The 11,609-nt window shown below is 39.3% G+C and overlaps 2 protein-coding genes across 5 annotated transcripts in view; both read left to right on the top strand.

The window, feature by feature from the left end:
* slc9a6a (solute carrier family 9 member A6a) overlaps positions 1 to 6,650 on the top strand; it is a 15,223-nt gene extending 8,573 nt beyond the window's left edge. For 2 of the 3 annotated variants that reach the window (XM_024283901.2, XM_036213843.1), the window contains 10 exons: positions 698 to 839; positions 1,059 to 1,164; positions 1,322 to 1,410; positions 1,911 to 2,024; positions 2,141 to 2,252; positions 2,327 to 2,480; positions 3,219 to 3,249; positions 3,326 to 3,411; positions 3,656 to 3,761; positions 3,912 to 6,650. In XM_024283901.2, the coding sequence (XP_024139669.1) occupies positions 698 to 839; positions 1,059 to 1,164; positions 1,322 to 1,410; positions 1,911 to 2,024; positions 2,141 to 2,252; positions 2,327 to 2,480; positions 3,219 to 3,249; positions 3,326 to 3,411; positions 3,656 to 3,761; positions 3,912 to 4,181 (1,210 nt within the window). In that variant the 3' untranslated portion in view covers positions 4,182 to 6,650. Of the gene's footprint in view, positions 1 to 697; positions 840 to 1,058; positions 1,165 to 1,321; positions 1,411 to 1,910; positions 2,025 to 2,140; positions 2,253 to 2,326; positions 2,555 to 3,205; positions 3,250 to 3,325; positions 3,412 to 3,655; positions 3,762 to 3,911 lie in introns of all 3 variants that reach the window. The other variant, XM_036213844.1, reaches the window with a different exon arrangement.
* A 476-nt stretch (positions 6,651 to 7,126) lies between these two features.
* Positions 7,127 to 11,609, top strand: part of fhl1a (four and a half LIM domains 1a) — a 13,793-nt gene continuing 9,310 nt past the window's right edge. Inside the window, exon 1 of one of the 2 annotated variants that reach the window (XM_024284156.2) lies at positions 7,127 to 8,209. The gene's annotated coding sequence lies outside the window, so the exon portion shown is untranslated. Of the gene's footprint in view, positions 8,210 to 11,289; positions 11,313 to 11,609 lie in introns of those variants that run through there. The other variant, XM_024284157.2, reaches the window with a different exon arrangement.

Raw genomic sequence — 11,609 nt, forward strand, 5'->3', positions numbered from 1 at the left:
ATCTTTATTTTGATGCAGGAAGTTATCCTGCATTCAGATTTTAATGTTTTTCTGATGTTAATCCTGCCTGTTTTCTGAGTGGGACATTTATTTTTCCGATCATTCCAACACCTCGTAAACCCAGCATTTCTATAAGCTTTTCCTTAAGGAAGATCAAACCATTGGAGCAATTGGCACTAATAGGAGAACAGTTTAAAAATCCTTTTGTTTTAAAAATATTAATTTTCGATTCAAATGAAAGCATGTTTTTTGTTGCAGATTGCCATAACTCTCCAATTGTTTGTTTTGGGATGGGGGTATTTGGACGCCCCTCAGTAAAGATGTTTAGGAAATATTCTACTAGGATCAGATAAATCTTCAACATCTCCAAAGACACATGTGGACCTCTGCTCAGATGAGCCTGAGAGGGTAGACGGAGGTCTGGGACTCGGTCACAGAGATGCAATTTTACTACTTTCATTCAAAAACTTGTATCTGCAGTCATTTATGCACAGCACAAACACACCCTGTCGTTAACGTCAACCATTTCAGTAAAGTCTGGACTGTGCTGGTTGATGAAGCATTTGCTGCAACACACATCTTCTATCAACAGGTCTTCTATCATGGTTACTGTCTGATTAAGAGAGGATTTTCCTCTTTGCAAATATCATGTGTGTATAGGTCATGAGCATCAAATGTTTGCACTTTGTTACATCAGGTCTATTGTAGCATACCAGCCACAAGGAGACAACAGCCACACCTTTGAGGCCACGGCTCTGCTGAAGTCTTTCGGAATGTTCCTGGGAGTTTTTAGCGGCTCTTTTGCGCTCGGCGTGGCCACCGGAGTCGTCACCGCCCTCATATCTTTTCACTTTTATCTTACCTTTAGATGGCAGATGTTTTTCACGTTGACTCTTTCTAGTTTTAGATTTTCTGTGTAAAATGATTCTTAAATGATGATGAAAGGAACACTTGGACAGATTATAGAATGAAATATTGAAACAGTTTTCAGCGAAGCAGCTGAAGTTTAAAACACAAACAACCTGATCTGGGTTTTGGCCCTTAACTGTTTGCTGTACGTGACCAAATTCACCAAGCTGAGGGATTTCCAGCTGCTGGAGACGGCGCTCTTCTTCCTCATGTCGTGGAGCACCTTCCTGCTGGCTGAGGCTTGTGGCTTCACAGGTAACAAACACAGACACATCAACACATCATTGTCTATTTACCTGAAAAAAGCAGGAACACTCCTGCAAGGGTTTGCCAAGTAAAGCGGTTTTGCTTTTGTCATGACAAAAATATTAAACAGCAGTTTTAATTGTACGTTTGTTGCTGTGTTCTGCAGGTGTGGTGTCAGTGCTGTTCTGTGGAATCACGCAGGCCCACTACACCTACAACAACCTGTCCCCTGAGTCTCAGGACAGAACCAAGCAGGTGTGACTGCAGCCGCCTTTCCTGTTTCAACTTTTAGAATATAGTCCTTTAAAATAACATCCGGCTGAATCCCATTTAAGGTCATGGGGCTGCTGGAGCCTATCCCAGCTACAGTTGGGTACACACTGAATAAGTTGCAGGGTCACACACTCACATTTACTCCTAGGGGGCAATTTAGAATAGCTAATTAACCTATGAAGCACCTTTTTTTATTATAGCACCTTCTGATGAGGGTAAATGAAAATATAAAATAAACTGATACTTGAAGTTTCACATGTTAATCTGTAGAGTATTATTTATTCAAAGTGTTTTTCATGATCAAGAAATAAACTGTTGGAGTGGTCACCTTCTTTTCAGTAAACAGGAACCAGAGTTGATGGTGGCCAAAAGTATAAACTAAAAACTGTTTTTGAATTTATAACTTTTTACTAAAATGTTTTGTTCTTCATCTGAGTTTGCTCATATTTGTACTGAGAGCTGCTCTTTCCCTTTTTTTTTAGCTCTTTGAACTGTTGAATTTCCTGGCGGAGAACTTCATTTTCTCCTACATGGGTCTGACCTTGTTCACCTTCCAGAACCACGTCTTTAATCCGATGTTCATCGTTGGAGCTTTTGTATCTTTTTGTACATTTTTCCTTTCTGACTTGTTCCATATGTTCGTAAATAACCATGGCAACGTGGAGGTTTCACAGGTTCTGCTTGGCGTTTCCTTAACCTCGCTGCCCCACAGCTGGCGGTGTTCCTGGGAAGAGCTGCTAACATCTATCCCCTCTCGTTGCTTCTTAATCTGGGGCGACGCTACAAGATCAGATCCAACTTCCAGCACATGATGATGTTTGCAGGCGAGTGATGCTCATATGAGGAAGTTCATCACAAAGGCCATTTGTGGTGACTCCATGCTGCTGTGCTTTCGTAGGTCTTAGAGGCGCCATGACGTTCGCCTTGTCCATCAGGGACACGGCCACGTACGCCCGTCAGATGATGTTCTCTACTACTCTTCTTGTTGTCTTCTTCACCGTTTGGATTTGTGGCGGCGGTACCATGCAGATGCTGTCCTGCCAGCGCATACGGTATAGAACATCACTGAACTGCATGAAGTTCTCTTCTTCTGGTGTTTGGCCCAGAGGATGTTTCTTTTTATTTTTTATTTTTTTTATAATGTATAAGATATGTGAAATGAATTAACATTAGTAGAACTGACTGCTCAGAGCAAACACAAAAATGCCAAAATTAAACTGTCAGCTATTTTCACAAGTTAAAGTAAAATAGAAAAGGGTTCATCTGAATTTGTCTACCTCCTTTATTGAGGACAAATCATTGTTTTGCACTCGTATTTCACTATTTCTGTTTCCCAAAGAAAAATCAACAAATTCTGAAGTGATTTGTTTTCAACTTTTCTCTGAGTGTCTTCAAAAGAAAAGCGAAAATATATAGTAAAACTAGAATGGAAAAAAAAATTTTTTTTCAGTGAATCTTAAGAAAAATAAAGCGCTTCCACATTTTTGATCCTAGGAATAGTTTTGGATTGGATGCACCATCAAGAGCAGTTTTATTTGTTAAAATTAAGCAGGTTTTGACTCTAATTATAATCAATGCACTTTTTTTTTTTTTTTAGCAAGGATTGGGAGCAATTCTAATGTAATGTTAACATCAAGTGTCACTCAGAAGCAATTATACTTCCTTGACATGGTTATGAAATTTACTTTCCTGTTGCAAAATGAGATACGCCTTCAAAATAAATGTATGTCTTTAACCATAATATCTGATTTTATTCTTTCCTTTTTTGTGTTTTTTATTTTTTTTGACAGAGTTGGTGTTGACTCTGATCAGGAGAATTCTGTGAGTATTAATGTTTAAGAAATACTTTGCAGCATTGATAAAAAGATCAAAACTGAACATATTTTCCTGGATTTAGATGAGTGTCACTGATGGATCCGAGAGGAGAAGCACCAAACAAGAAAGTGCCTGGCTTTTCAGAATGTGGTACAACTTTGACCACAAGTATCCTTTAAACACAGCAGCTCAGCATACTTACTGTATTTTTTGTGTTATGAAAGCTGTGTTTAATCAAACGTTTTTAGTTTAAAACAGCCTTCCCGCTACTTCAGTAATTGTGGGATTTAAGATATTGCAGTACCTGTTGAGTGCCAGTAGGGGGAGTCCCGTTTTAGTCCAACATTAATGAGTTTTGTAGCTGTTTCTAACATTTTTAGAGCCTCTCTTCTTTAACCGATCCCTTCTCCAGTTACCTGAAGCCCATCCTGACTCACAGCGGCCCACCCCTCACAGCCACGCTGCCTCCCTGCTGTGGCCCCCTCGCCCGCTTCCTCACCAGCCCTCAAGCCTATGAGGTCAGATGATGGTTCATGCAAGAGCTGTGCTGGTCAAGGAGTTTTCTGATCTCGGAGGCTTATTGTTATTTATGAGGCACACATGTTCAGTTTGAAACTCCTTCCTTCTCAACAGACTCACAAACCACATTCTGGTTGTTTTTCCCCCAGAATGAAGGCCAGCTGAAGGACGACGACTCTGACCTCATCCTGACGGATGGCGACATTAACTTGACCTACGGTGACATCACGGTCAGTACAGACGCCTCAGGTACCCACACCAGCAGCGGCCCGGGCTACGCCGGCGCTGCCTCCGATGACTTGGACAGAGAGTTAGCATTCGGCGATCACGAGCTGGTGATGAGGGGCACGCGTCTGGTGCTGCCTATGGACGACTCCGAACCGCCATTCACAGACTCCTTCAACCATTTACGGATGTAAAAACCATCGATGAGCACAGACCTAAACATTCCCCCGACTCCAGCTGAAATGAAAGATCAGAACCCGAGTCTTCAACTTTCACTCATCTGTTTATGATCACTTTGCCTCGCTCCTCCTGCCGTCTTTGCTTTGGTCAGATCCCTCCTTTCTAGACAAATCATTCTCTCTACCTCATCTCCGTCTTTCCACTCCTCTTTAGTTCCTGCCATTGCTGGTTGCAGCAACATTTATTTGCTGAATTGACAGTTTTACACAACTCAGCATGTCTTAGTGTGTAAAAACGATCCACTAGATCAGGTGGTGTACAGAATATCCCAAAAGAATTATATTGGTATGCATGCAGCTGATGCTTGATGTTTTTTTTTATTGTACTTGAGATTTATGATTTTTTTTTTTGTTTTTTTTTTTGGTCTGACTCTGAATGTTGCTGCTTTATCTCTGTGCGTCAGAGGGCAAGCTGGCTCTGTGATCAACCTTACTGTACATTTGGTTACAAACAAGTGCCTGGGAACTGTAGTTTTTAGCTTGGTAACCCTATGACTGGATGTGCTCTGGGAAGTAGAGCCGCTTCAGGACGGGGCCGTCATTTAGCCTCCCTTTCTAAAAAAAGCTAAATCATCCATCTCTGTCAAGGATACTCGGCGGGTGTTTTTCGGTTGTCGTTATGTTCTCATGTGTGACGGCTTGATTGCGCTGTGTCCTGGCGGTGAGCTGCGGATCTGTGACCTCAGACTGTGACGGAGAAAGACTTGGCACCTCCTTTTAGAGGAGCAGATGTAGGAGCCCCCTCTGTGAAAACCAGATCCAGATGAGCTGACATGAAAAAAAACCTGGTGCCATTCCCCTCCACTATTTTATAAAGCCAAACCCCCTTGACCTTACAGCTTTGAAATCCTCATAAATCCCAGTTTGATTTTTTTTCTTTTTTTTGCCAAATCAGTACATCCTCTGAACTTTATAACTTTTTCCATCAATGTAATATTTTTTCATAAACTTTTAGGAAAGACCATTAGATATATGAATTTGACACAAAATACTTGATTATAGGCATAAAAAAGTGATTTATTTTCATATAATCTTCTAAAAAGTTTTGTACTTGTTAAAAAAATGCTTTGTCAAGTTATTATATTTTATATAAGTTCCAGCTCATTTTTGTCTGATTATTCTTTAAAAAATTTGTAAACAACCATCTAAAACCCCAGACGAGAATATGAATATTTCTATCTCGTGTTCCGTCTGTGCAGCAGGAACGTATATTCATGAGCTTATAGACTGTCAGGGAAAAAAATGATAGCAGGCAGATTTTTTATGTGTGGCAAATGTTTCATTCATGTGCTGCAGCTCCAGCCCCTCCAAAAGGAGATCATTAGACGATATGAGCTGATACTTGAACAGGTCGCCTTTCTGAGAATAATTCTCTCAAATGTTCATGCTGGATTTTTATTTATTTTTTTATTTTTTTGACTGTGCCATGCAGAACAAGGTATGATGGGTAAGCGGGATTTAAAGATCGTAACTGTGCTTTAGAGTTAAGGCTGTACCAAAAGAGTTGTCCTAAAGCTTTGCTGGTGTTTCGTGAGCTGTTTTGGTCGCAGAGTTCTGCTGCGGCTGATATGTGTTCAACAGGAAGCGTTGATCGGACGTCTCCATGGCGACTCTGTTGTTTGGGTGCAGGCCAGGAAACTTTAAGTGTGTAGCGAGGGTGTTTTTTTTTTTTTTTCATTGTTAGACTTTTTCAGCCAAAAACAAAAAAGTGAGGGCATGAAAAGTATTCCAGGGTGGGCTTGATGGAGTTAAAAAAGGTGTAGTAGTTGTTTGTGAAAGGAAGAACAGGCTTGTAGATACGGCTTTTCCTTTCATAGTTATCTTCTGCTGTGCAGGAATCTCATTTTATTTTGTTCTGTTTGTTTCCACATCCTCATCATTTCTGAAACTTATTTTTTAAGAGCTATAATAAAGAAAGAAATGCTGTATAATTTGCACTCATTTTTGTTTCTCTGTATTTCCAAACTTTTACGTTTTGTACCTTGTGCTCTTTGAGGTTCTGGAAAAAATGAAATGGGTGTTAAAAATGCTTTCATCCTGTTAGGTACATTGTAGTGGTTGCAACTTGTCACTGTTTGAACACTGTTGCCAAGACAACCTCTGAAAAGTTAAAAACCTGTCCTGTGAGGAGTGTGTAAATGACACATCGACTAATGTGAACCCTGCAAAAGCTGATCTCCGTCTTTGTGTTTGCTGACCAAAGAGGCCTACTGTGCTCCTCTCTATCTTTACACTCTCCAAGTTTCCTCTTCGTGTGAAGGCGTGTGTGCTGTAAAGCCTGCAGGCATATGTGGCTGTGAATACGTGTGTTTGTCTGAACACTCCTACTTGTTGCAGGTACTGTTTACATATGTGTAAATATGCTCTCACCTGTTCATTTGCGTGCAGCATTAAATGAGCAAAAGCTTGTGTTGTTGATCTTCATTTGGCCTGTTTTTTATTATTTTTTCTGGAATGAACCCGTGGAGCCTAGAGCATCTCATTCCTATGAAAAAATTGGATTTGATCAGAGTTATACTAATTTGACAGAAGATTCTTTCTATAAAGTAAGACACACACAAGGTTTCTAATCTCTGAAGCTACAACATTTGGAGATCGCACATTTAGAATGTAGGAAGAGTGGATCTGTGACCATATTCAGGGCAAGTTTTTAATGTTTGATGCCCCCCTTATCAGGTTACAACTGATGGCGTATACTTTTATAGCAGTTTACTGCCTTCATTGAACGCTCAAGGTGCTTTACAGTCACACACTGATGGCAGCTGCACCTCCGAAAACTGACGCCAATCTTCCACCAGAGGCAAGGTGGGGTTTTTCAGTGCGTCCAACAAAATGTTCGTTTTTTTATAACCTATTTCAGTAAAAAACAATTCAAGTGAGTACCATGTAATCCTTAAAAATAATCTGTGATCTATGAAACGTAGGTGGTGTGAGTGTGAAATCCAGACTCAGTCTGAAACAACAGCATTAAATGCTGCTGTGAGTGAATTGTGCCAAATATCAGGTAACGTGCTCCTAATAAGGACACAACTCCCTCAAGTGTGCTGAAGAATGTCAGCAGACAAATTACAGATGACGGGAGGAAATTGCCTCTCTGAAAAGCAACTTAGTGCAGGCTCCAAGAGGACTCCAAGTTTTCTTCTCTAATTGCAAATTCCTCCAATTTTTTTTTTTTTTATTCAAAATTTTTTTGCATTGTATAATTCTGCCACGAAGGAAGATGGAGTTTCAGTCTGAGACATGGTGAGAAATGACTGAAGCTTCATAGCGCTGCATGCATGACCGTCATCCTTCATATGTTTGAAGGCAACAGAGACTTATATAATAGACAGTTGATGTTTCACTAACCTTGACAACCATTAACACAACATATCAGGCTTTTTGGTCTTTAAGATCCTTAACCTAACAATGAAAAAAACATTTTTTTAAGGAAAAACAGACTTTAAAGACAAAACCAGAAACATCTGGAGCATTTTTTTTTATAAACTTGGAATCGGTTTATGTTTTGAATTTGTTGTTTAAACCAACAAAGTCAAGCTAATTAGTTATTTTTTACCTAAAAAGGAAATTAGTGAGGCGAGAACTGAAGAGAGACTAGAAAAAAAGTATCTCAGCAACTTCCTTCATCTTTTCTAAACAGTAGAAAGGTCATGTCCACACATCAGATCAGCACAAACCTTAGATTTCAACTCTCATTGGTCCTTGAAAATGTGCAATATTTTCCTCACAAGTTCAGAACCAATGAGAACTTTCGGAGAGACGACCGTAAATTCCTGGTTGAGGTCATTGTTTATGAGAAGTGAACGAGGTTTCGCCCATGTCCTGCATGCTTTCCCTGTTTTTTTTTTTTGTTTTTTTTCTTCCTTCTCTCTGTCTCCTCCTGTCTTAAAGCTGCTCTGCCAGATCACATTTGCAGCTCTCAGTCAGAGCCAGCACACACTCACAGAGACGGCCGCTCATCTGATCTTCTGTGCACTTCAGAGGTGAGTCCACAAACTGCTCATTCTGCTGCGTGAGGGTCTAACAAGAGTGAGGAGGACATTTTTCTTTGTCTTGAACATTTATACCAGCTATTTTAGTTAAAAACAACAACTTTTTGGGGAAAATTGAAGTAAAAATTAAAGTTTTCTTTAGTGCTTTTATTTTGTTAATAATTTCATTTGGGCATCAAATTGTATTTTTAAATACCGGCCAACATCTTTACATTTAAGTTTCTGTTTCCATGTATTTATGTAGTTTTTGGGTTTTGATGCCGTGATTTTTTTTTAAGTGTTTCTTTAAATGAAGCAAGACTGGAATACAAAATAAGAGTTAAAATATTTCAGGATGTTCTTGTGTTTTAGTTTGGCAGTGGAGGCTGTTCTTTTTCCCGTTGGGTTGATTTGCATGACTAACTGCGATAGATTTATTTGTGAACAAGTTTATGGTGATTTTATGAGTTGTATGAACTGTGCCTTAACTTCATCCTTATCTTTTTTTATGCATGGATATGCTTTGGTCTGGAAGTTGAAGAAGGGCAGAACCCAACTGTGTCACGCTTAGCTTCAAGCTGCAAAAACATACATGTTCTCCCTTGGTGTTTGAGCGGCTGCCAAGCATGATGTCATTGAAGAGACCTGCAGATTACGTTTTACTTTTTTTTCTGAAGGCTCCTTTGTGGCTCAGTGAATTGACTTCTTTCTTCAAAAGCCATTAAACTTTGGTGCTTAGTTGTGTAACAAATAAACTTTCAGCTTTCAGCTCCAATTAATTCAAAGAGCTTTCTGCATCGCGTTATTAATCGCTATAAAAGGATTAATCATGCTGCTTTAAGGCTCTCTAACCTTAATTATGTTTACCTTTACGCCAGAAGGAATTCTTTTTGGTTTTAAAAAGCTCATGTGTATTGTGAGCTAAAATGCTTTTGTGTGTGTGCGTCTGCTTTTTATTGCTTCATCCTGGCTGGTGATTAAATTGGACTAAAACTAAACCGCCAGTCTGTACTAGCAGGCTTTACACTAAAAGTCACTAAGACAGAGCTCATAAATTGCTTTGAAGGCACTGTTTCTACTTTGTGAACTTTGTAAGTATACTTTATTTTAAAGAAAATTGCTTCTAAAAAGTGGGATAACAGCTGTATTTGGTGGAGCTTTTTTGTTGTAGTTTTAACGCCGTACTTTAATAACACATAAACTTGTGCCTAAAATTCTTCATAAAACACAAACTATACAGCAGCTGTGCCAGTAACACTGCATGTCATTTAAGAATCAGCTTTGTTTCAAAGAAAACTTTAGCAGATGATTTTTATTCCAATAATATTTTTTGATCTATTGTAAAAGCGCTCCTGGGAAGCTTTAATTTATGATTATGTTGGTTTTAACCCCCAAAAAAAGTCATTTTCTAAAACATGGTTTCTTCAGAGCAACATTAGTTTATTAGAAATTCATCTCTGAGTGGTGGGCAGGATCGTAAGCGTAAACCCACCTCTTCTTCCTGTCATCCATCTCTTTACATGCTCTCCCACCAGCTTACAGCCCCTACAATCACAACCTGACATTAGTGGTGCAACAAAAATGGTGAGCAGCAGCTGTGCAGGAAGGATGGAAGTATAAAAAGTGGAACAGACCAGGTAGCTTGTGGCTTGCCGTAGTAACTTCTATGTCACACCTACAAGTTTTTTCCCACATCTGCTCTTGATTCGCCACAATTTGAATAAAAAAAAAATACTCAGAAATGCAGTTTTTAGATTAAATTTTTTTATTTATGTCCTTCGTCATCAGAAAAATGCCACAAAAACATGTGTTACACTAAAAATACAATTTTCATTGGAGTGGGTTGGGTTTAAATGGATTTATGAAAGCAACAACTGCAACTACAACTCCAATCATCCTGGTGAACCAAACAACTTCATTCTTCTGAAGGGCAAAAATGCTCTCTTGTGAATGTTATCAGTTTCTAAGACGATAACTCAGTTGTGTCCTGGTCTACTACACACCGATTTCATGATATCAAGGATTTACCACATTCTCTCACAAATCTTCCCCAATAGGTCGATACAGATAATTTGAAGGAGCAACAGTTCCAAAGTCCCACTTACAAACATTGCAAACTTGGATTTTGAACTTTTCAAACTCCAAACCAATATATTTGCTGAGAAAAATCAGTCTTTTTAAGAGTTAAGTTTTTGTTCAGAAACAACTTTTAAAATATATTTAAAAAAATTCTCTGCACAAATCTTTCACAAAACTGTAATTTCTCTTCATAGATGAGTTTATCAAGACTATATTTCTATTCTGCAAACTGTGGTGTCACCAACAGCACCAGGGCAGCTGCTGTCTTTGGCAGTAAATCCCGTCTAGGACATGTTTTTGCAAAGAGAAGTCTAATCCCCTCGTATTTTATAAAGCGAATGAAGCAGAGAGGGAGACAGGGTGTGGTCCATGCAGAGCTCAAGTTGATGGATTGAATGCAGCAATGCTCTGAACTGACTCCTAAATAGGTAATGCTGCTTGTTTGTTCTCTCCAGTCAAAGAAAAACTGAGCAGCAGTGCTTTTTGGTTTTACATTTTACAGTTTACTTTCAAAGTAGTATTTCTGATGAAACACTTTAGGCTCTGACTGGAAAACGAGGACGTCAGTATGCACTCAAGTGCCACCCCTTGTCCCGTTGAGGGCAGGATAAAGTGAAGTAACATCTGCTGCCTAAGAGTGTATGATTGAGAGACCAGCATGGCTTTGTGTGCTGAGAAACTCTTTGTCTTTGAAGATCAGCTCTCACGTCAGCACATTGGAAGCTGACATCATCTCTCTAACCTCATTTAGGAGTGCCTCTTTGCCTGATTTCTCCCCTTCTGGCGTTTTGTCAACTCCAAAGCGACCTGGCTGCGTCTGGCTCTTGCAGCCAGATCCTGACCTTATGTCCGAGCTGCGGTGCAGCTTTGTGTGTGGGTGTGCTCGATGAGTCATTGTTGCCTGACAGAGATACTGTGGCTTCAGTCCTTCTGCCCACTAACCAGATTTGGAGGAGAGACACACGGATGTCCAGGCTAAAAGGTTATGTTGACATAACAAGACAGCTGACTGATGGATGAGACCTTTTGTTGCTAGGTAATAATGATGTTTATTCTGATCATCTCCTGTCATCTGATCTCATTTTGAAAAAAAGAAAATACAGGGATGCAGTTATTTTCACTTTGTGCTTCTACTTTTATTTTGGTGTTTTTTCTGTAATAAAAGTAAATTTATTTATATTAATTACTGAAATTAACATTATGGTTATTTATTAATCTGCATGTGAACATTGTATTGTGAGTCAGAACTTCTTTTCCACTTGAGTTCCATATTTGCTATAGGAATAGCATCATGTTTTTTGTTTGTTTGCTTGTTTTACTCTTTAGATTTTGT

The sequence above is a fragment of the Oryzias melastigma genome, linkage group LG10, assembly GCF_002922805.2.
Source record: "Oryzias melastigma strain HK-1 linkage group LG10, ASM292280v2, whole genome shotgun sequence".
NCBI lineage: Eukaryota > Metazoa > Chordata > Actinopteri > Beloniformes > Adrianichthyidae > Oryzias > Oryzias melastigma.